The sequence below is a fragment of the Peromyscus californicus genome, unplaced genomic scaffold, assembly GCF_007827085.1.
Source record: "Peromyscus californicus insignis strain IS unplaced genomic scaffold, ASM782708v3 Scaffold_22__1_contigs__length_63687245, whole genome shotgun sequence".
In the NCBI taxonomy this organism is placed as follows: Eukaryota; Metazoa; Chordata; class Mammalia; order Rodentia; family Cricetidae; genus Peromyscus; species Peromyscus californicus.
The window spans coordinates 17,387,850-17,409,966 of record NW_026294525.1 but is presented as its reverse complement, the minus strand read 5'-3'; the positions used below and the strand labels follow the sequence as shown (position 1 = coordinate 17,409,966).

Below are 22,117 nucleotides of genomic sequence, written 5' to 3'. Positions count from 1 at the left end.
GTTTTTTACAACACAGTGGAACTGACTTGAAGCTCGGTGATCGCTTCTGTGATGTGAGTGTCTCGCTGCACCAGAAGAAAGAATCACACTGATGTCTAGCTTCAGCACTCTGATATATGAAGCGAAAAATGATCCCATTTCCATCAGTCTGCATGAGGCTTTGGCACGGGCTTGACACAGTACCAAGATTCTTTCTTGCAAGTTGTGCTCCATAGATCTCAGGTCACCCGTGCCTCTGCTGAGCAAGGTTTCCTGACAGACCTCACTGTAGCAGGGAGCATGCATGGCCCACACATGCTGCCTGTGGTATGGTGACATTTTATTCCCTCAGCCCCAAAACATATCACAAAAGTCAGTCGAGTGTCAAAGAGGAAGTCCAAAGGAATAAAAACTGAGATTTGGGACAATAGCAGCTTCACTCTGGTGAAGAACCAAACCATGGCTACCTGGAATGGGTTTGTGGGTAAAGGGTAGAGGTACAGATGGTGTCTATGCCAAGGTGGAGCCCAGACCAGGCCCTGGTGGGGTCCTGCACTTCCCGTCCTCTCAAGAAAGGATGCAGAAGGTAACAGCAAGACACCTGATGCCTGGAGTTGTGAGCCTAAGAAGTTGAGGCCTCAGGAGATAAAGAACAAAACCACAGACTGGCAGATCGGAAGGGAGTGGCTTGTTGCCTCATGACAGGTCAACAGTCTCCTTATTGTCCCCATAGGCTGAGAAGTATTAATACCCGGTTCTGGACTAAGGGCTCGGGAGTCCAGAAGGTAATAACCATGAAACTAATAAGGATGGACAGAGGAGGGAGGAGAGAAACATGAGAAAGAGAATCAGAATCAGGGTAAAGGGAGAGACTCTCTCACTTAGAACAGGGCCACAGTCAACACATTGTACAGCATGTGAAAATGGGTTACTGAACCCAAGCCTCACACGTGCTAGGCAGGTACTCTGCTGCTGGGCTATATCCCCAGCCCTCTTGCTACCTATTCTTTTGAGGCAAGGTCTATATTAGTTATCCGGGCTGACCTTGAACTTACTCTGTAGCCCAGGCGAGCTTTGAACTTGGAACCTGCCTCACCCTTCCAAGTAGCTGAGAGTACAGGCCCTGGCCACCAGACCCAGCTTAGACCGCCTTTTGCTCAGTATGCTTTCAACCAGTTCCTAAATTCAGCCCTTCCATTTTACGAGTCTGTAAAATTTATGCGCTGCATATTTTTGCCAAGACATTTCTTGTCTTAGGAAGGCCCTTCAATATCCCACTTGGTACAGAGTATCTGATGGTTTTGTAAGGAACTCCCACTGGGGCTGACCCCTGTTTAAAGACATTCTTTGTATTAATGTTTGAGACAGAGGCAGAAGGAAAGGGATTATTAGCCAAAAACACTATAATTATGAGAATTAGCGACTGTTAATGTATTCCACTTCACCTTTGAAAATGTTTGTACAAAACTGGGTTGGGCCCGGTGGGTTTAGGCTAGAATCTGTAGACACTGATTTGCCTAATAAAATAACCACGTTGGCTGGCAAAAGTCTACATACCTGGCTGCCCTTCCTGCCCTGGAGCCTGGAACAGCATTGGCTCTGGCAGGTATGGTTTCCAGAAGATTCGGAGAGCTCAGTGAAGAAAGCCAGCCTAGCACCCGCCCTGTGGGCAGTATACCTCCCTAAGGGCCAGATTGGGGTCTCTGACTTTTTATAGACTCAAAGGGCCTCTGTTCATTCACAGTGGATAATGACAACTGAAATGATCAAAGAATTAATATGCTTTACTGGAAATGTGCGATAGTGACATTATAGATCAAAATTATAATCACTAGAATTTTTTTATTTTTAAACTTTATTTTATTTGTTTATTTATTATTATTATTATTATTATTATTATTTATGTGTGTGATGTAGTGTGTGTGTACCGGGGTGTACATGGGTGTGCATGTGGAGGTCAGAGGGCAACTTTTAGAGTTAGTTCTCTCCACCTTTCATGGGTTGTAAGGAATTGAATTCAAATTGTCAGACAGGCACAAATGATTTTACATGCTAAACCACCTCACTGGGTCTTAAATTTCTTTTCTATAAAAGATGCCATGTTTTTGTTGTTGTTGTTGTTGTTGTTGTTGTTGTTGTTGTTGTTAAATTTGTGTATGTGTGGTATATGAATGTGTATACCTGTTGGGCAAGGACACCAGCATGTGTGCTTGCAGAGGTCAGAGGTCAGAGGTCAGCATCAGGTGTCTTCCTCAGTTGTTCTACACCATATATTTTTCTGAGCCACTGGCTCTCACTGAACCTGGAGCTCACTGATTGGCTAAACCAGCTAGCCGTCAAATACCCAGGATCCTCTTGTCTCTGCCTCCCAGCCCCGAGAGCACGTAGCACCACACCCAGCTTTTTACACGGTTCTTGCAATCTGAAGTCAGTTCCTTAGGCTAGTACAGAAAACACTTTACCCCCTGAGCCATCTCCCTAGCCAAGATGCTGTATGTTTTAAACTATTTTTTTGGCATTAAAGATGTGGCTGCTGCATAGATAGCTCTTAACGCTATTACACGTGTCAGAAAGCTACTCTTCACCTTGTTAACATGGGTTGGGCAGTGCCTCTTCCGGGAGAAGTTAGGTGGGAATAATAGAGCTCTCAATGGCCGGTACCCTGCCTGGGAAAGGAAAAGGAAGATAAACGTGTGTAGTTGCTGAGACTGTTGTTGTTTTGTTGATCTCTTTTTCTACAAGGCACACTTTAATCGTAAGAGCAAAGAGTCATGATTCAAGTTCATGAGACGGCACTTCCTCAGCCCTGTGATCACCTGCTCCCATAGGTGCAGGGGGGGAGGTAGGCGGGGCTCTGGGTTGGAGCCCAAGAGCCTAATGTCCCCACTGCAGCAGACACAATGGCAGTGGGCCAGTTAAGGTATAAGTGATACAGTGAGGGTCGGTGGTGTCCAGAAAATGCCCAGAATCCAGGAGATGGCCATCTCCAGAGCTTATGCTGTTGACCAACCCTGTGGACTGACGTGATAGTCAGGGGGAGAATCTGTACCTAACCTGGAAGGAGCAGGGGAGTCGATGAAAGCAGAGAGTCCTCTTCTAGAATCTAGAGGGGCCAGGGTGTGAAGAAAACTTCTACGACAGAGGCTTGGACACAAGCTGCAAAGCATGATCCTGCTGGACAGGGTAGGGTCATACAGCCCTGCACCAGACAGTGGGCAGAAATGAGATGCAGACACAGGTCACCCGAGCTGCCCAAATGGTCTTGAGCTAGGTTTGTTGTCTAGAGCCGCCGAGATTTTTAGATTTGGAACCTTTACATCACATAAGGTGTTAAAATCACCCAATGGACAGAGCCGGACAAAAGATAACTCATCTTCAGGAGGGCAGGGAGCCCTGGGGTCCTGCCCCTTCCCCCGGCCACACTGGGCCTCTCTGTGCTATGATTTGTTATAGTGGGACATCAGAAGTCCTGCATGTGCAAGCCCAGTTTTAGCCATAGAACTGGAGAGAGTCTGGTGGCCCTGACTAAAAAATTCCAGAAGCAACAGCAGAACTCAGGACCTGGCAGTGAATTCAGAGTGAGTTTTGGGACCTGAGAGGAGGCAATGGGCTGCCATTAGAGTGGAATGATTTATATTATCCTCAAGAGTCATAACCTCCACTCTTAATTAGCCCTTCCCCCTTCCCACGCTGTTAGTAGTCCCTGAACATTGCTCATTAAACAAGATTAAAAAAAAATCTAAAGTCCCCAGAATATGCCTCATTCATGTCACAAGCTTTTATGAATATGGTGGTCGATATTCCATAAAGGTCCACCGCTCCTCCCCTCCCCTCCCCTCCCCCACTACACTGTTGCCATTGTATTGAGTTAATGAAAACATGTCCAGGAATCACACTGAGCCAGACCTCTTATTAGGCATGCATTAATGTATGAAACCATTCCCACCCAACACCTGACTAAGAGCTCATTTCTGTAGGTAGGGGTCAGGGAGGAAGCCAGTAGGAGGGTGGTCTCTCTGCATGCCTTGGGACTGTCAGTTCCCTCAAGGGCACAGGGAACGGTGGCAATCAGTCCCACTCTAGTGTGGAAAGTGGTATGTTAGAGAAGGGAGTGAGGAAACTGTGCCTGGCTCTGTCCCTACTGAGCCAGATGGTTACCACAGTTAGAAGTCCACCTCAAGTAGATGCCGACACAGACCCATGAGACCCTGCGACAAACTAACCACAGGTGGTCAGGGCCTCTGTCTGTCATCCTGTCACAGTGAGATACCTTGCTCTCTTCCTGTGACGTAAATATAGGACAGAACTTCCGCCTGCCTCACCCCTTCCCTTGTTCCATAGCTGTGGAGTCCACCGCAGCTGCCTTGGCATGCCGTGCTCATCACTTGTCTTCTGTCTGTAACGGTCCTTCTGAATCTTATCTAGTAGCCATTTTTGATCATTGTTATGAACGTCAAGCTTCAAGAGGAAGAATCACTCTGCCCAACGGGAGTGCTAACCCAAATGATGCTAAGCCCACGTACAGCTGCTATTCCTTAGACCTTTCAGAGTGTTTAGATTAGCCCAAGTTCCGCTTATATTTGACACGAGGTTTTTCTTGACTGGGGGCTCTCCACCTGGAGCAGTAGGAGAGTGTATGCTGACTCAGAATGTAGCTGCTCCTCACTGGTTTTTTGCATTTTTGAATTTCATGTACCTTTCTAGAGTGCAGTGAGAGCCCAGAGTCATTTACTGAATCCACGTTCTATATTCCCATGTTGCCTCACTTGGGAACTTCTGCCTCAGCATGCTTCCTCACTTCTCTGAGATGAACCATGGCTGCAGATGGGTTCCTGCTGGTGAGGCTGCTGTGCTGTGCAGCTGATGAACTGACTGATTTGCCATAGGCATGAGGGAAAAAGATTTCCCGCAAAGGCAAGAATGTGTGAAAAAAAATAGAGCTTGTTTAATATTTATAGACATTTAACATGTAAAAATATTGCATTATGATTTGACTCAAACTGCATTACACTGGATTAAAGTAACAGAATGTTAAAACCAATTTGAGGGTCTTAAAATTTGGGGACTGGTACCAGTTGCTTTTTTGTCACAATGGTAGAACAACATTGCCAAGAGCACCTTACAGAAGAAAGAGTTTGCTTTGGGTTACAGTTCCAGAGGGATGAGGTTCCATCATGGCAGGGCGGCATGACAGGAAGCAGCAGGCTGGGTGGCAGGAACAGGAAGCGGAGAATCACATCTTGAAATGTAAGCAGAGAGAGCAAACCGGCAGTGGCCTGAGACTTTTGGTCTCAGTAAACCACCCACTGTGACTCACTTCCTCCAGCAAGGCCACACCTCCTTAACCTTCCTAAACAGTGCTACCAACTGAGGGCCACTCATTCAAAGCCCTGAGACTAAGGAGGGCGGGAAGTACATTCTCATTTAAACCAAAGCAGAGGTGGTTGTTGTTGCTTTGTTGTTGTGTTTGGCTTTTTGAGACAGGGTCTTACTATGTACCCCAGGCTGTCCTCAAACTCACAATCCTCCTGCCTTGGTCTACTGAGGGCTGGGATTCCAGTATGTGCCATCACAATCCATTTGAGTTTTCTTTTGTACTGCTTTGTTGTGGTCATTGTTTTTTTTTGTTTTGTTTTTCGTTTTTTGTTGGCTTTTCAGCTGCATATTAGTAATGGTAGAGAGGTGGGAAAACTATCCCTGTTGACTCATTTTCAATTTAAGATTATAATCGGACCACAGTAATTATTTTCCAAGATCCCATTAAGATAATAAAGCAGTGGTTCTCAACCTTCCTAATGCTGCAACCCTTTAATATAGTTCCTCACGTTGTGGTGACTCCCAACTATAAAATTATTTCATTGCTACTTCATAACCTTAATTTTGCTAGTGTTACAAATTGTAATATAAATATCTGATATGCAGGTTATTTGATATGTGACCCCTTGTGGAGTCACAACCCACAGGTTGAAACTACCCATTTCGAGAAACCCCCAGAGACCACCAAGGTCTCTCTTTCTGATGCAAGCACATACGGGTCCTTTTATTGTCAGGTTTGAACCTGGGCCACTGCACAGCAGATGGAGGGAAATGTGTCAGCAGCCAAGAGCCCAGGGTTAGAGAGTTTTTATAGGGAAAAACTGCAAGCCAGGAATTACATGCTTTGGCAGCTTGGGATTGGGTTGAAGAGATATGGGGCAAGGTGATTTTTTGGAAACTATTGGTCTAGACTTTGGACTCGAAACCACATTTGAAACCATTGGGTTAGACTTTTTGGTGGGAAACCACAACTTGCTCAGCAGGATTATCTAGATATCTTCAAGGACCATAAACCACAGACAGAGTGTCTGCAGGAACATCCTGCTCTGTATCTGTTCGAGTTGTCATGGCACATTCCTGAGGTCCTTCCTGGAACTGAGTACAGCAGGTGGTCTAAGATGGTGGCCCTACCCTAAGATGGAGTCTGTATTGCCTTCACACTATAAGGGACATTCACATGATTGGACATGACAAGAAAGATAATATAAGGATGAAACCATTGAACAAGTACCATAAAGAGAGTGGAATGTTATATACGGGTCATCTTGATTGGATTTTTATGTGCCTCAGAAATTCACAGGTTGATAAAGCTTGGCGCCCAGCTGTTGGAACTTCCAGGAAATGGCATGAAACAGAGGCCAGTTGGAGGGTTTAGGTCATTCAGAGCGTGTCATTGAAGGGTATTTTAGGACCCTAGCCTCTTCTCCCTACCCTCTCTCTCTCTTTGCTTTTTGGCTGCTACAAGGTGAGCAGCTTGCTCCTCTCTCTCCATCCTCTTATCGTCATGTTATACCTCAGTACAAGTCCCTAGCAATGGACTGAAATCTCATAGTTTCCATGAACCAAAATAAACACTTCTCCCTGCTTGTTGTTTATCTCAGGTATTTTGTTAACAGTGACAGAAACTGGCTAGCACACTGGAGCCAAGAAGCCCCAAACCCTGAGTACATTTAGAGAGGACAGTAGAGTCTGCCTGAGCCTGGTGCAGACTTACTAAGTCTCTGCCCTGACTCCTCTCAGTGATGGACTGTGATGCAGGTGTCTGAATTGATTAACCCTTTCCTCCCCAGGTTGCTTCTGGTCAGACTATCACATCAACAAACTAGGATGTAAGAGTTGCACTAGAGTAGATCCCCCAGCAAACGGGAATATTGGCCATAGCGAAGGGAGAGTGATGCCTTGCTTACCCAGATCATCCCACCACAGGACACAGACATATAGCCAGGGTTTCAAAGGTGGCATAAAGGACCACACGGACACCAAAGTCACTAGTGACCACAGGTGTGACCATCCACCACCCCAGTGGGAACTTGCAAAAGAAGAAAGTGCTACTTCCTAACGGTGATGCTTTCTGGAGGGCTGTGTGCAGATCCACTCCAAAGGACACTTCCCATCCCCCTCTAGCAGGATCATGTCACCCGTGATTCTGGCCAGACCTGAGCACGGAGTGGGAAATGAGGATACCTAGTCACTGGCCCCTTAAACTTCCCTGAGAAGTCTTGTTTGACTCTTCCAGTTCTGGGTCATTTTTTTTAAGGTTCTGGGTTATATACATACATATATGTATATATATGTATGGTTTGAAAAAAAAGGCTTATGAGGCAGAGTGTATGCAATAAAAGTTAGCTTAGATCACATCCATTCCGCTTACCTAAATTGACTAACCCATCAAATTTGTACTCTGACTGCCACTGCCCACCTGTGGACCAGGGATGCCTTTAATGCCTCGGTGGTGAATGGACTCAGTAATTCCTCCCTGTCCGATTTCTAACACAGCTGTTAGAGCCAGCACAATAAATCGCCCTTCTGCGTGTCCTTTACTGTTCAACTCTCCTCTAATGTCTGTCATTTTAGAGTAGGGAGATCTATTCCCAATCCCTTTTAAATCCATATTGGAAAAGGTTTTGGGTTGTTTCTTTCCCTACATTGTCTTGTGGCTTCATGTAGGAAGTCAGCTGAGCTGAAAGTCACGTTCTACAGGGGTGGGGGTGGGGAATTTTGCCTGCTTTTGCTTGATATTATTAGTTTGTTTCCAACCAGTTGTGTTTTTGACAAAACATAAATCATACATTTCACATTTCCATATTTTTCTTCCTGTTTTCTCTGAGTTAGCGGAAGTCATTGCTTTAAAACTGTGTATAACCTATATAGAACCAAACGGGGGAAGGGATTCAGATGCTTAAAGTACAGTCTGTTGTCATAAGATGAAGAGCTGAGTGGCAGGTAAAATAAAGGGCATGCATGCTTTCTAAGGGTCTGGGTGGGATGCAAACATTGTTCCCATTTTACAGATGAGACACTTGAACCTGTGAGACATAAATACTTGCCAAGGACTACTTCTAGCAAGTGGTACCTCCAGGTGAGATCTGTTGACATCAGTACCTTCCCAAAACATTGAGATAGAATAGTATAGATGGAAAACACTAAGGGCTCTTATTTACATGTAAGAATCAAAGTGTGATCATCTTTTCTAGTTCTTCAACATACAAAACCTGTTTTAGGGACCTGGACAGCTCTGTCCATCAGTTCATAAAATGAGTTGTGAGGTTCAGCCCCATGTCCCAGGATGAGAAAACTGAGGCTCAAGGCCGTCATCATTTTGCTAAGGACCCTCAGCTAATTGCAGAGCTGAGACTAGAACTCAGGTTCCTTTTAACTACCAAAATGATAAACAACAAAATATATAGGCCATTTCTCTTTGGGATTCTCTTGTTGGGATTCTAAACCAAATGCTTATACAATTTGCTTGGGATAAATTCCAGGTGAATTAGATTGTTATAGCTTTGGGTACAGAAAGGACTTCAATTATCCTCAGTGCCCACTTTGAAGTATTTTTCTTTATTTCCCTAATGGTGTGAAATTATGAGTGGAGTCAAGTCCTGTGCCCAAGACATAACTGTAAAAGAGTGTTAGCCTTAGGCAGGGGAGAACATTGTAGAGGAACACCTAACCCAACGTCCTGAGGAGTAAGTCAAGTTAACTTGGATACAGCACAACTGAAGTAGTGTAATTTAGATCCTCCCACTCTAAATTAAAGAAAATTCAGATGTAAGTTTTAAAGGTTTTTTTTTAAACACTCTTACCCTAGAAGCACTATATGCAAAGGGGGCGGGGGGAAGAACAAGCTTCCCCACCCCCAGTCAGAATCGCTGCCATAAAGAAAACAGATGATTCCGGCAAGAGAAGAGGAAGCCGACACACTACTGGTGGGAACACCCACCCGGGTAGCCATGCTGAAGTCAGTGTGGAGGCTCCACAGAAAACTAATATTAGAACTGCCGTATGACACAGCCGCACCATGTGTGGGCAGATACGCAAAGGAATCGAAGGCAGCGTCACACCACAGCACTTGCTACACGCACATGCATGCTTATTGCTGCACATCTTGTAATAGCCAAGAGACGCAAGGAGCTTAGAGGTCCAGAGAGACGAATGAGTAAAGAAAGTGTGATATGATAAATGCACACATGTGCATGCACAAAATACACATGTGCACACGGACACACAACACACATGTGCACACACAGAAGCACACGTGATATGCATGCATGCACACACACAATAGGATTTTATCCAGCCATTAGGAAGAATTAAATAAGGTCATTTGCCAGAAAAAAAAAATGAAGGGAAGGAGAGATCATCAGGTGAAGTGTAATAAGCCAGACTCAGGAAGACAAAAATTACATGATGCTTTCTCTCATATGGGGAATCTACACTTCAATGTATATATGTGGGTATTTGTGTATGTGGCGTGTATGTATATAGGATATGAAGGTAGGAGGGTGGGGCTTATTGTGGGAAGAAAGAGTTCTAAAAGGAAGCAGATAAGACAGTGTGGTGGGGGAAGAAAGACAAAATACAGCAGATGTTTCCTTCACAGGCAGAATCTAGATTTATAGATATACAAGTAAAGCGTGTGTGTGTGTGTGTGTGTGTGTGTGTGTGTGTGTGTGTGTGTATCAGGAGGGAAAGAAGCAGAAAGGAGGCTTGAGGGAGAAGGAGGTAAACCAGCAGGGGTGGAGGGGTGGGGAGGGGAGAGGAAGAGTGGGGAGGGGAAAGGAGTGCAGGGCAAGTGGGAGCAAGATGCATGATATATGTGTGTGGAAATCTCATAACGATTAACATACACTAAGTGAGGAAGACTAGTTAAATAAAGGTAAACCATTTCTACTTAAATCATTAAAAGTAAAAGAAATAGTAGGAGAGATGGCTCAGAGTCCAGAGGACCTGGGTTCTTTACCCAGCATCCACATGGCAGCTCACAGCCATCTGTAACTCCAGTTCTAGGGACTCCAACTCCCTCTTCTGGCCTCCCTTGGGCACCAGGCATGCAACTGGTACACACACACATACGTGCAGGCAAAACATTCATATACACAGAATAAGATAAAATTTAAAAATTAAAGAGATGAAAAAAAGATGAAATCGTGAGAGCATTTTAAAATACGTATATGCCAAGAGACGCTCATCACAAAAAAGATGATCATAATAAAGTCTCCCACCAAGTTAGACATCAGAAGTTATGAGCAGGTTCTATTGTCCCCCAGAAACTGAGAGACCCCTTCCAAACAAGACACTGCACTGAGATTCTGACCCTGGGAGTTCCCATGGCCGTCTGTGCATGTGGTCAGGAGCTGATTCCCAAGGGCCTCTGTCTGGAGCTTTTCCGTCTGCGTCCTTGAGCAGTGGATATTGAGTGCTACCCTTGACCTTCTGCCGGAGACATCTTTTATTTACTTCTTCCTATAGAATTTCCTTAGCAGGGCTGTAGTGAGTGCCGTTCGTCATCCTAATGGGCTCAAATGGAACCCCTTGAAGTCCCCCAGGATGTGCCTTGGTCTAAGAAAAGAAGCCTAGTTAACCGCACTCTCTGAACTGGAAATTCATGGCTTCCCACAGGTTGACATTGCATGGTTATTTGTGGTGTCCTATAGGGACATGGCCTTCTGAAACCCCACAACCTACCAGCCCTGTTCTTACCCCCCTTTCCACTAACCAGCCAACTCCCCACACCTTCACCCTTCAGCTCCATTGGGATCTGCCTGTGAGCCCATCCACTCAGTTTCCACCCCACCCCTGGACATTCCACACTCCTGCAGTGCTAGCAGAGCTCATCTCTAGCCTCATGTAAAAGAAAACCTGAGAATCATACTGCTGCCTTTCAAAGTGATAGGATGCTTATGTTCCCAAACCCCGTCGTTTTCTTACTTATAACCCTAGAAATCGGGCAGCTTCTCTGAAATTTGGAAACCCTTTATGAAACTGTCAGACTTCATAATTGTTCCTCAGATGTCTGTATACATAAACTCACTTGTGTAGGGTTGGCCACGATGGTAGGTGATTAGCTCAAAATTCATTAAGAATTAAATCTTACCGGATTAATTCCATAAATATTAGTTGTCTATTATATACCTGTAGGCTGGCAGAGAGCCACTGGGGTAGGACTTTCTTTATCATGCTTATGACCCCACTAAATGTTCCAGCCTCCAGAAGATGAGGGATGCAGGGTATTCAGCCAAGCAGGCACAGCCCGACCTGCCCAGGCCATGCACATACCTGGCCAGTGCACCCAGATATTGAGAGGTGAAAGAAAAGTCTTTTTAGGAAGTCTGTGAATTCTCTCTGCCTGCCTAAGGGTTTGGGGTGAAATATGTGTCAATTTTTTTTTTAATTGTATGGCATTCAGCAAAGCCCTGCTAAGACAATGGGGCCTTTCACTGCTCTGTCTTCTCTCCTAGGACATCAATGAGTGCATTCTGGAAAACTACCCTGAGTGTTCCAACCCCAGGTTATTTTACATCATTCCGTATTTCTGTGGACAGCACCCCAGATGTAGGTAAGCATGCTGGGATAGCACCCCTGCCACACGGGCACTCTGTGGGAACCTTTTGCAGGAACCCCTCAAGCTTTTGGAATTCAGTTCATGATGACAGTAGCTCTTCAAGAGTATCATCTGCCGTTCTGAGTGTCATATAGGGAACGTGAGGCTCCGTGGCACAGCAATAGGGATGGTTACATACAGCTCTGATACAGCTACACCCACCAAACCCATTCATCTACCCAAAACACAGCTGTCACCACCACCCAACAAGACAGTGGAGACCAGCGTCAGGTGGCCAGCCTGCTCCTCCACAGTGGTTGTTTGTGACCCATGACCATCTCTGTGCTTGGCAAGCTCCATCCGGTCCAACACTCTGGAGGCACACACCCAATTGGTCTCTAATGAGATACAGTCCCACAAAACAGTGATTCTCAGCCTGTGGGTCACGACTCCTTTGGGAGTCGAAAGACCCTTTCACAGGGGTCACCTAAGACCATCAGAAAACACAGCATTATGATTCAGTAGCAAAATGACAGTTATGAAGTAGCAAAAAAATAAATAACTATGGTTGAGGAGTCACCACAGCATGAGGAACTGTATTAAAGGGTCGCAGCGTTAGGAAGGCTGAGATCGACTGACATAGAAAGAGTGCTCTCCAGAGATCAAGCTGGCCTGACTTGAACACAGAACCTGCTTGACCAGGGTCTTACTCGAGTGGACGGCGTACCCCAGGGCAGGCACCAGCATTCCGAGCTGCTTTTTTAGGTGGTGCTGGAGTAACGCTAGTTGGAAACCGTATGCATTGTCCTAAGAACACGGCTACAACCTAGAGAAGAAAAGATTGCAAAGAATCATTGGCTTTGCGTGGCGGAACTAAAGCTTGGGACACTGAGTAGGAATTGGGGGTCCTTAGGTTCCGGCTATGGTGGGGGGCATAGCTGATTCTAAATTGTGACACATTCTTGTCATTTGGGGGGCTTACATTTTCATTTCTGTTTGATGGCGAGTCTTGCTGTTGCTGCCATTTTGCTTAGCTTACTGTGAGAGGAGAGTGTAATTACGATGCAAAACCCAGGCATTATCAGCATCCTGGGCTCAGGCAGCCTTCCCCCAGCATTGACACGGATGATCAGTGATCAGTGTCAGTGCTGCCAGGGCTGGGGATACAGGGTCAAATGACTTCTTTTCTATTACAATGGGGGGAGGTGTCCAAAGAAGATGATTCTAACCCCCTAAAGTGGGCCTCAGACCTTGGGCAGTGTGCTCGGGTGCCTTATCTTGTTCACATGAGGATCCCCAGGTTCACTCCACCAATATCACTTTGTTGAACCTTTTACAGCAGGTGAGCCTTGTTTTCTTGTTGTTATTGTTTCAAGAGTTATCTTGGCTTGTCCAAATTCCCCCAAATCTGACCTATAAAGAAATTCGGCTCCTTCCCTTCTGCAACTCAAACGAACAACAGGAACAAAAACCAGTGTTGATACTTTTTAAAGGATGAGATGATTAGCAGGCATTATTGGACACTAGTTTTGATCATTACAGAAATATTGTCAGTGACTCTAACTTCGGTAAATGGGTTCCACTTGGTTCATCTATAAAAAATGTCATTCTAACCATCTGCTCAGGTCCTGAGTGCCTGTGCCTATAATTGTCTTTCATTAAATGCTTAGACAGGCATATTCATTTCAGTGCCCTGGCCCTGGTGTGCATGTAAAAAGATACCTCAGCTAGAGAAACGGGGGAAGAATGGGCTGTTCTAGACCTCGGCTAGACCTAGAAGGAATTCAGGTTGGGGCTTACACAAATGGCTTGAGGGGGAGGGATGGGGAGAGTTACAACACACGATGGACAGAAGAGATCAGCCTTCCACGGGTTATTGCTGCACACCAAAGTCTTTGATGGAAAGAGACTTTCTTGTCTGTCAAGGGAGCCTGGCGAGTGGGCGCTGGAGCGTGCCAAGCTGAACGTGAATGAGAACTTCCTGCTCGTGGGGATTCTGGAGGAGTTGGAGGACGTGCTACTTTTACTGGAAAGATTCTTACCTCATTACTTCAAGGGCGTGCTCAGCATCTACAAGGACCCAGGTAAGTCCATGTGGAAGCCCTCTTCCCTGTGGGGTCCACTCTAAGGTTTTCTTGCCTTGACAACGACTTGGGAGATGAAGGTATGATGTTGATATCTTGTGTTCCTGGGCTTTCAAAGACTTGTGTGCCGTGGGCTTTTGACTGCAAAATCTCAAGCTTTAAGGTGAAACACAGACTCACAGAGGCTAGCACCCCAATGGCTAAGACCCGCTCCTTAAAAACAGAAGTTCACAGCATCCTCCACCAACTTACTCCAGTGTATTGTTGGAGTGAACTAGGGGTGTGGATGCCTGCGCACACCTGCAGCTCCTGGATGCAAACAGGAGGGAAGGAAGAGCTCCTTGAGATGAGGCAGCTCTACCCTGCTGCCGTGACAAAAGCACTCTGGAGTGTAAAAATCCCAGCAGCAGATTAGATAGGGGAAGGAAATTGAAAACACAATTAAGATTCTATTCTCACACACCAAGTGCTCCCCAAATAGAAGTGGCAGAGCGATTGCGGGACAGCCCACGGTATCACCGCGAAGATAATTACTTCTGGAAATCCATCATTTATTTTCTTCTCATTAGTGTTTAGCTTGAGAGAAAGAAGCCCTCTTGCCTCTCTCCTCCCTGAACTCCTTAATCTGCTGCTGCAGGGCAAGCCTTGCATACTTATTCACTGATCAGTTTGTGGCTTTGTGCTCTCGGGAGAGGGCATATGGCCTGGTAGAAATAGCAGACAGAGGGAACACTCCCCAAGACTGCAGACATTCAGATGGGGACTTCGAACCACATCTGCATCACCAAGGCCCAGGCAAACTGGCCTTTGCCTGGGGGAGCCCTTACCCTGGGGCCCTGCCATTTGAATAATGGCTGGCAGGTGCTTCAAGGGTCTCCCAGCTCTTTCATTCCGTGTAAAAAAAATCTAACTTATCTGCATGTAAGAATATGCCAGAAACACCCGAAGGTGAGCTTTGCTGTGAGTCTTCTCATCAGGAATATCAGTTTGAGCAGATAAAAGCCTTCAGTAGCTGAGTTTGGAAACTGGAACTTCCTCTGCCCTTGCAACCACAGGCCCATGGAAGAGTTTGCATAGTTAAATGTGAAGGGTGTCAACACTCAACTGTGTCCGACAATGGTTCTGTAAGACAGTGTGAGCCCTGCTCTTTGTGCAGGAGGAGAGCTTACCCTACATTAGAGTCTTTAAAGGAAGAATTCGGTCATTCTTGGGTGGACCCTTTGTCTCTATTTCTGTCTCTCCCCCACCCCCGCCATGCACCTCTTGTATGTGAGTGTGTGCGTGAGTGTGTGTGTGTGTGTGTGTGTGTGTGTGTGTGTGTGTGTGTGTGACAATGTGAGATGATAGACTGAATGGATCTTGGTGACACATGCTTATCCAGACATTTGTTAAGTGGCAAGGATAAAGACTTGCTCATTTAGATGAAGACATTTACATCTCTGTTCTTAAAACACATACAAAAACAAAAAGCTTATCCCAAAGGGACACTCACCTAGCTATTATTTCTTATTGACTTCCTATTTTCTCCAGTTAACTAGGTGACATCTTGGGAACGGTGGGCCTTGATCCCATGATCTGTACATGCATCGCTTACAGTCGAAAAGATTTGTGACCATTGGATTGCTATTAGCTCTTTTCCCTACAGCTACAGTCTTCCCGCCAGTAAATTAAAGCTCTCTTTCCCCTTTGAGTTTGGCAGTAACAACATGTTAAAGGCCTCAGAAGGAATAAGAGACATCTGGTATTCTTGTGTAGTGGGATGAAAGGCTTCCAGAAGCCCAGTGCAGCTGTTCCAGAGGCTTGCATTGATGCCCTGCATCTATTCTGCATTCAGGGTGCATCTTGGCTGCCCCAATCCTACCCTTTTCTAATAGCAAAGTGATACAAAGAATAATTCCTGGCACAGGGGGACCCCAAGACTCCTCCTCTCTGTTCGAAACTCAGTTACTGAGTAGAAATTGTGGCAATCCATTTATAAACCCCAGTTGATAACCTCAGTCTGGCTTTCTGCTGCCATGGAGTGTGTGCATGACAAAATGAACCGTGGGCCAAGAGTTCAATAACTTCGGTGCACTGTGGTTTCTTGACAATGTCTTCTGCTGTTCCTTTATGTTGGCACTGAAGACCAAGCCAGCAAATGGCTGCTCTGTCCCAAGAGTTCCTCATTCAGAGGATGAGGGGTGAGCAGAGAGATTCCTGACCAGTTCCTTGTTGTACCTGGGCTTCTGCAAACACAAAGCGCATGTTGTTCTCTCACTAATGTGGATTGGTGCATTACGGCCAGACAGGTGAAAGGAGGCATAGATCTCTTTAATCTGTTCACACCAGACCACCTTGTCCTCATGGGTGGCACACTAAGGTCATGGCGCTTCCTCCACTCAAGACTTTCAGGGCTTAGTACATTTCAATGGTAGAGCTCTTGCCTAGCATGTCCACAGCCTGGATTTGATCCCCAACGCTGGAAAACGTAAGTTTAAACTTTTAATTTGGCTCTGTTAGTAAAGCACTTGCCACAAGCATGAGGACTGGAATTTGGATTCCCACACCCACTTACATGTCAGGCACAGTGCACATTAGCTAAGACACCAGCTAAGACCGCCATGAAGCTTACACATTAGTACAACACATCTACTTTTTCATTAAAGGACCAAATTCCTCCAGCGGTTTTTGGAAAGTGACAATTTTGCTTCATGATAATCTACCCCAGCACCAGAGAGGCAGAGACTAGCAGATGGCGGGAGCTCACAGGCCAGCCAGGTGGCAGGCAGTTGAAGAGGTCTTCAGAACTTCAAAAGCAGCTCATGATTATAAGCAATTGCTGTGAAATAGAATGCAAGGTCTGAACATGGTGGATAGCACAGAGTATGCTCAGGTGTTCAGGTTCATTACAAATGCTAGGTCCTTTGCAGTATGCTTTCTAAACGAGTCTTCAGACCTGACTGAGTTGGAGTTGGTGAACAAGGAAGACACAGGTTGAACTGAGAAGAGACGCCTCACTGGTGTAACAGATGCCTCCTGTGTTCCTTGCTTTCTGGATGCCGTGACCTAATCCATGACAGAGAAGTGGCCTGATGGTCTGGGTGGGGGAAATGCTCACAGTTAGAGGTGCTCCAGTCCACCGTGGTGGGAAAGGGGTAGCGGCGGGAATGTGAGGGAGCTGGTCACACGGCCTCAGCTGTCTGGAAGCAAGGAGAGAGAGCTGAGAGCAGGTGGCCAGCCCTCCTTCTGTCTTTTTTTTAATTCAGTCTGGGATGCCTCCCCATAGGATGGTGCCACCCACCCATGGGTGGTGTTTCTGTCCTCACTAGAACCTTCCTGGAAGCGCTTTCATAGCACACTCGGACATGTATTTTCATGGTGACTCTCAGTCAAGTTCACAGTGAGGACTGACCACCATACATCTCTACTTCTTATTACTTAATCTCCACCGCCTTTACTATCCAGTCAGGCCTTTTTTGAATGAGAAACTGAAGCCAGAACAGTCTATAGCGAAATATGAAAGTAAGGGGAAGACTCCGGTACTTTGGAGCTGTGGGTTTTAATGTAGCTGTGTCTCCCTTCCTTAACTCTCAATACACTGAAATGTTGGGCCGAGGGGTTCTGTGGTAGAGCGCTTGCCTACCATGCTTGGATCCCTGGATTTGCCCTCCAGGACCACAAACGCAAACAAACCCAGCATACTGTGAGCTAACAGAATATCTCTCAGACTTGATTTTGTAAGCTGAAATTGTAGTGATGGTAAAAGGCCAAAATAAATGAGCAAGTTAATTAAGAACAAAGAGCATGCGACTCTATGGAATGGGAGCAGTACTGGCAAGGCCAGTAACCAAGTTAGTCTTGTTCAATAGCGCCACCTAGCTGGCAGACGGAACTGTGTGGTCGACCCACAAGTTTCCTCCTTCCAGAGCGTGAGAACGCATGTGTCCCATCCTTTTACCTTGTGTTCGAACTGCTTTCTGTTACTAACATCACTTGAGTGCTCATCCGCTTGTTTCCATTGCAAGTGTGAACCAACCCCCTGGAGCATGATGGGAAAATCACTAGGCATTTATGGAAGGTCTTGAGACCACGGTTTGCCAACTATTAGAATAAGTTCCAAACCATTGACTTAAATGCTGACTTCGCAAACTAAGTTCATTTACAAGGAGGTATTTAAGAAAATTAATTCGCTCATTTTATCGGTAACGATGACAGGGAGCACAAATCAAATGCTGTGGCAGTTCGTGTTTGCTTATTCACGTGCGTGGGTGCGTACGTCGGGAGACATCCTCTATTAACTGTATGGCTGTGGCACGGTATACCTCTCTAAGCCTCAGTTTCCCTATAATGTACATAAACATTACCTACTTTGAAGGGCTGTTGTAGAACTTAGCTGGCCAGATCCATAGGCCTTTAACATATGTGAACCTTCGGTAATGAGCTATTGAGAGGCACGCATAACTGTGGGAAACCATGACTTCAGATTTCCCTGTCATCTCTACAAGCCAGAAAAGTGGGGGGGGGGGAATGGGAAGGAGGGAGCAAGGTGGGGAAGGGGGTCAGGTGGGATAAGAGATTGGGCAAGAGTGAGGGGAGACAAAAGGAGGGGAGAAGAGACTTCATAGTTCATCCGTTACAGCTGAGCTGTGACTCTGGCACCTTCCGCCTTGAAGACACACCACTTCTGTTATTTCTGACTCAGGAAAAGGGGAACCATTCTCTTCTGGTGAATTTTGTGTTCCTGGAGAGAGGATGTTAACTGGAAATACAGTCACACTGACATGTTCGGAGGATAAAAAACACCACGTATCATCCAAGTCAGTAAGGGCTCGTTGCTATTCCTGAATTCTTAACCAGAAATGTCAGGGAGTTAGGACTTTGAAATGAAGTCCACCGTTGAGATTTGATCTGGGGCTGGTTACCCTTAACTGGTACTGAATATTGGACCATTCATACTGTCTGCTGTCTAGTAGATAATGCATGCCCAAATTGTTTTTATTATCTAAAAGAAAACTCTTAAGGTTTCATTCAGTCTTGCAACTTTGTTTTTCATAGCCAAGCATCCCTAAGAATGTTATTAATGCACTGTTAGCATTTCTCCAGCAGGAGGCAGCATCACCCCATTTTCGCCAGAAGGTAACCATGGTTTCCAGATAAAACTCAAGTGCATGCAGAGGCAGCACCCATAACATCTGAACACAGATGTATGATTATGCCTTGCTAGGGGCCCAGCTAGGGGTATTGGGTTTCAAACAACCTGAAATTTCATTAATTGTAGACGTCTAAATTGCATTTTATGATATGAAAGCCACTGGTATTGCAGGAATCAAATAAGTTTATCTACAGTGTGTGTCTCTCTGTGTGATGTTTATATACAAGTGTGTATATTGTTAGTTATGGGGGTGCATATCTACAATTCTAAAATATCCTAATTAAATAGATATTGTCTTTTTATCTTTCATTTCCATTTTTATTTCCCACTTCCTATTGCTGCTGACCTAAAACAAAAACTTAGGACATTCTAGAGCCTTAAAATAATTTAATAATGGCTAGAAGAAATTCAAATAACCTGTCTTCAAAAATCAATTTAAAAAGTGTTTAAATAACTCAATTATTAGTGCTGAGACTATGACCCATCTCTGCTCCTGGTTCATCTCCTATCCATATTCTCCATATAGTTTTTATCAGCCATGTCCTGAGCTCAGATTCTAATACTATTAGTAGTGGATTGCGTGTGAATGTGTGCATGTGAGTGTGAGTGTGCATGTGCGTGTGCATGTGTGTGTGTGTGGGGGGGGTGTGTGTAGACCTATTCATGTTCAAACAAGCAGATGCATTATTTATCCTTCCTTGAGTATAGTCCTAGACACAAAGCCAGCCACAGTGTCTAGGAGAGGATCATGGGCTTAGCAATTCAAAGCTCATACACACTTTCAGGGAGACAGCCTTGCTGGCTTCTTGGGCAAATCCTCTGAGTTGGGCAAGCAGATAGTCTTTTTATTTTCTAAGCCAGGAACCCAGGCTTGAAAGAAGCTGTACAGCCCTCCCAGAGTTAACAAGTCCCATGGACAGGGCCACTGTCCTAAGTAACAGAAGTGCTATTCAAGCTTGAGCCCCCAGAACCACCACAAAACACCAAAAAGTTGTGTCCTTCTAAAAAATATTCTTCACAATCAGTTAATTCACAGGCTCATGATTGTTAAGTGTTCATAGTGTGTTTCAGTTGAAGGTGCAAGCTTAAAATCTGTAGATGGTCTCTGTCAATGTAAAGTTCATTTAATAAAAAACAAAAATTTAAAAATAACCATAAAGTCTGGGGGAATAACTCAGTGGTAGAGTACTTACATGGCAGGTGTGAGGCCATGGGTTTGATTCCCAGCATCAGGAGAAAAGGGAAAAAAGAAAGAAAAGCCAGGTGGTGATGGCGCACGCCTTTAATCCCAGCACTCAGGAGGCAGAACCAGATGGATTTCCGTGAGTTCGAGGCCAGCCTGGTCTACAGAGTGAGATCCAGGACAGGCAGCAAAACTACACAGAGAAACCCTGTGTTGAACCCACCCACCCCCCAAAAAAAAGAAGGAAAAAATCACCATAAGTCACCACTGTGTGATCTTCAGCGTGTGTGGTAATCCACACTGCAGACAGCAATTCTGAAAAGGTGGTACCTTTCTGATGGAGAGTGTTGGGGAGGGGAGGGGAGTTCTAGGTCCTTGGTGCAGCCAGTGACATGTCAGTGGCTACGGGGCAGAGTGGGAAACTGTCACAGACCAGAAGCGCCTCTTCACCTTCACTTTCAAACACTTGGAGTGTGTTAGAGAACACATTCCTTGGAAGGACAGAAGGGATTCTGTTACTGCAGCCTGGTAGTCCCAATACAGCCTACAGAACCATTAACTTATGAGACTACAGCCTCTAGACACGTTTATGTTAGGAAAGCTTAGATGACAGCATAGCACAGAGAGAGAGAGAGAGAGAGAGAGAGGTGTGTGTGTGTGTGTGTGTGTGTGTGTGTGTGTGTGTGTGTGTTATCTGCTTCCTCTATTGTTGCTTGTTCTATTGGAAATAGCAACTACCTTGACTGGTATTTTTTTTTAAACATATTTTTCATTTGCTTGTCAATTGCTCTTGCCTTAAGGTCATCCCTCCTCTAGGAAAAAGAATCTTTTTTGAGGGCTAGAGAGATGGCTCAGAGGTTAAAAGTACTGGCTGCTCTTCCAGAGGACCCAGATTCAATTCCCAGCACCCACATGGTGGCTCACAACCATCTATAATGAGATCTGGTGTCCTCTTCTGGCATGCAGACATATATGCAGACAGAACACTGTATACATAATAAATAAATAAATCTTTTTTTAAAAAAAGAATCTTCTATGAGATGTATCTCCAGTGACAGCAACAGAAAAGACTTAGCTTAGAACACAGATTTTTCTAATCATAACTTTACAGAAACTAGTGCTGAACACATTAAACATGAGGATATAGATTTAGATGTCTGAATTTTGCCAGCCCTGGGTCAGGATGATATAAAAAATGAACAAAACGCATAGAAAAACATCCCAAACAGTCTGGAGCCACATGACCCAGTAGGGGCATTCAAGCCCAGCCTTAAAGGACACATAGGAGTTTGTCACATGATGTGGGAGACTACAATGTCAATCAAAACAGATCCCATGAGTGAACGCATAAGGGCTGGTGCAGCCTTCAGGGGCCCATGCCTGCTGATCCTGCCTCCCAGGGCTGAGCCCAGATCCCTCTCAGGTTCAGTCACCCTTCTGTTTGCAGCAGTCTGGACAAGGCCACAGGACCCACAGCCTCAACTCTCTGTGACGCAACATGGACCTGGGTCACTGACACCAGTCTCCGGACCGGTGGCTAAGCCACAGATGCCATGTGCTACCCTTGTCCACTTCCTATTCTGACCACAAAGGCTCTCGCTTCCTTACAGTAACTGGGGCAATTCCTAAGCTCCACCCAGAGTTCTCCCGTCTCTTCTCCCAACTTTCCTGCCTGCACCCATTAGTTTCCACTGGTCCTGTGTGCCTTGCAGTAACTGCTGGAATTCCCTTCTCAATCTCCAGGTACCAGCCACTGACCTCCAGGATTCCCATGTGCGCTGGTTTTAGCACATCCTCCATCTCATGGGTCTTGATCTTTTCTGGGTCCCAGCTTCCCCCTGTGGAGAACCCCAAATGCACACATACCCATGTCTCCCTAATTT

The 22,117-nt window shown here is 45.5% G+C and overlaps 1 protein-coding gene across 1 annotated transcript in view; it reads left to right on the top strand.

The window, feature by feature from the left end:
- Ust (uronyl 2-sulfotransferase) overlaps positions 1-22,117 on the top strand; it is a 284,603-nt gene that overhangs the window by 228,654 nt on the left and 33,832 nt on the right. Inside the window, exons 6-7 of the mRNA XM_052750995.1 lie at positions 11,754-11,851; positions 13,763-13,920. Coding sequence (XP_052606955.1) covers positions 11,754-11,851; positions 13,763-13,920 — 256 coding nt within the window. The remainder of the gene's footprint in view (positions 1-11,753; positions 11,852-13,762; positions 13,921-22,117) is intronic.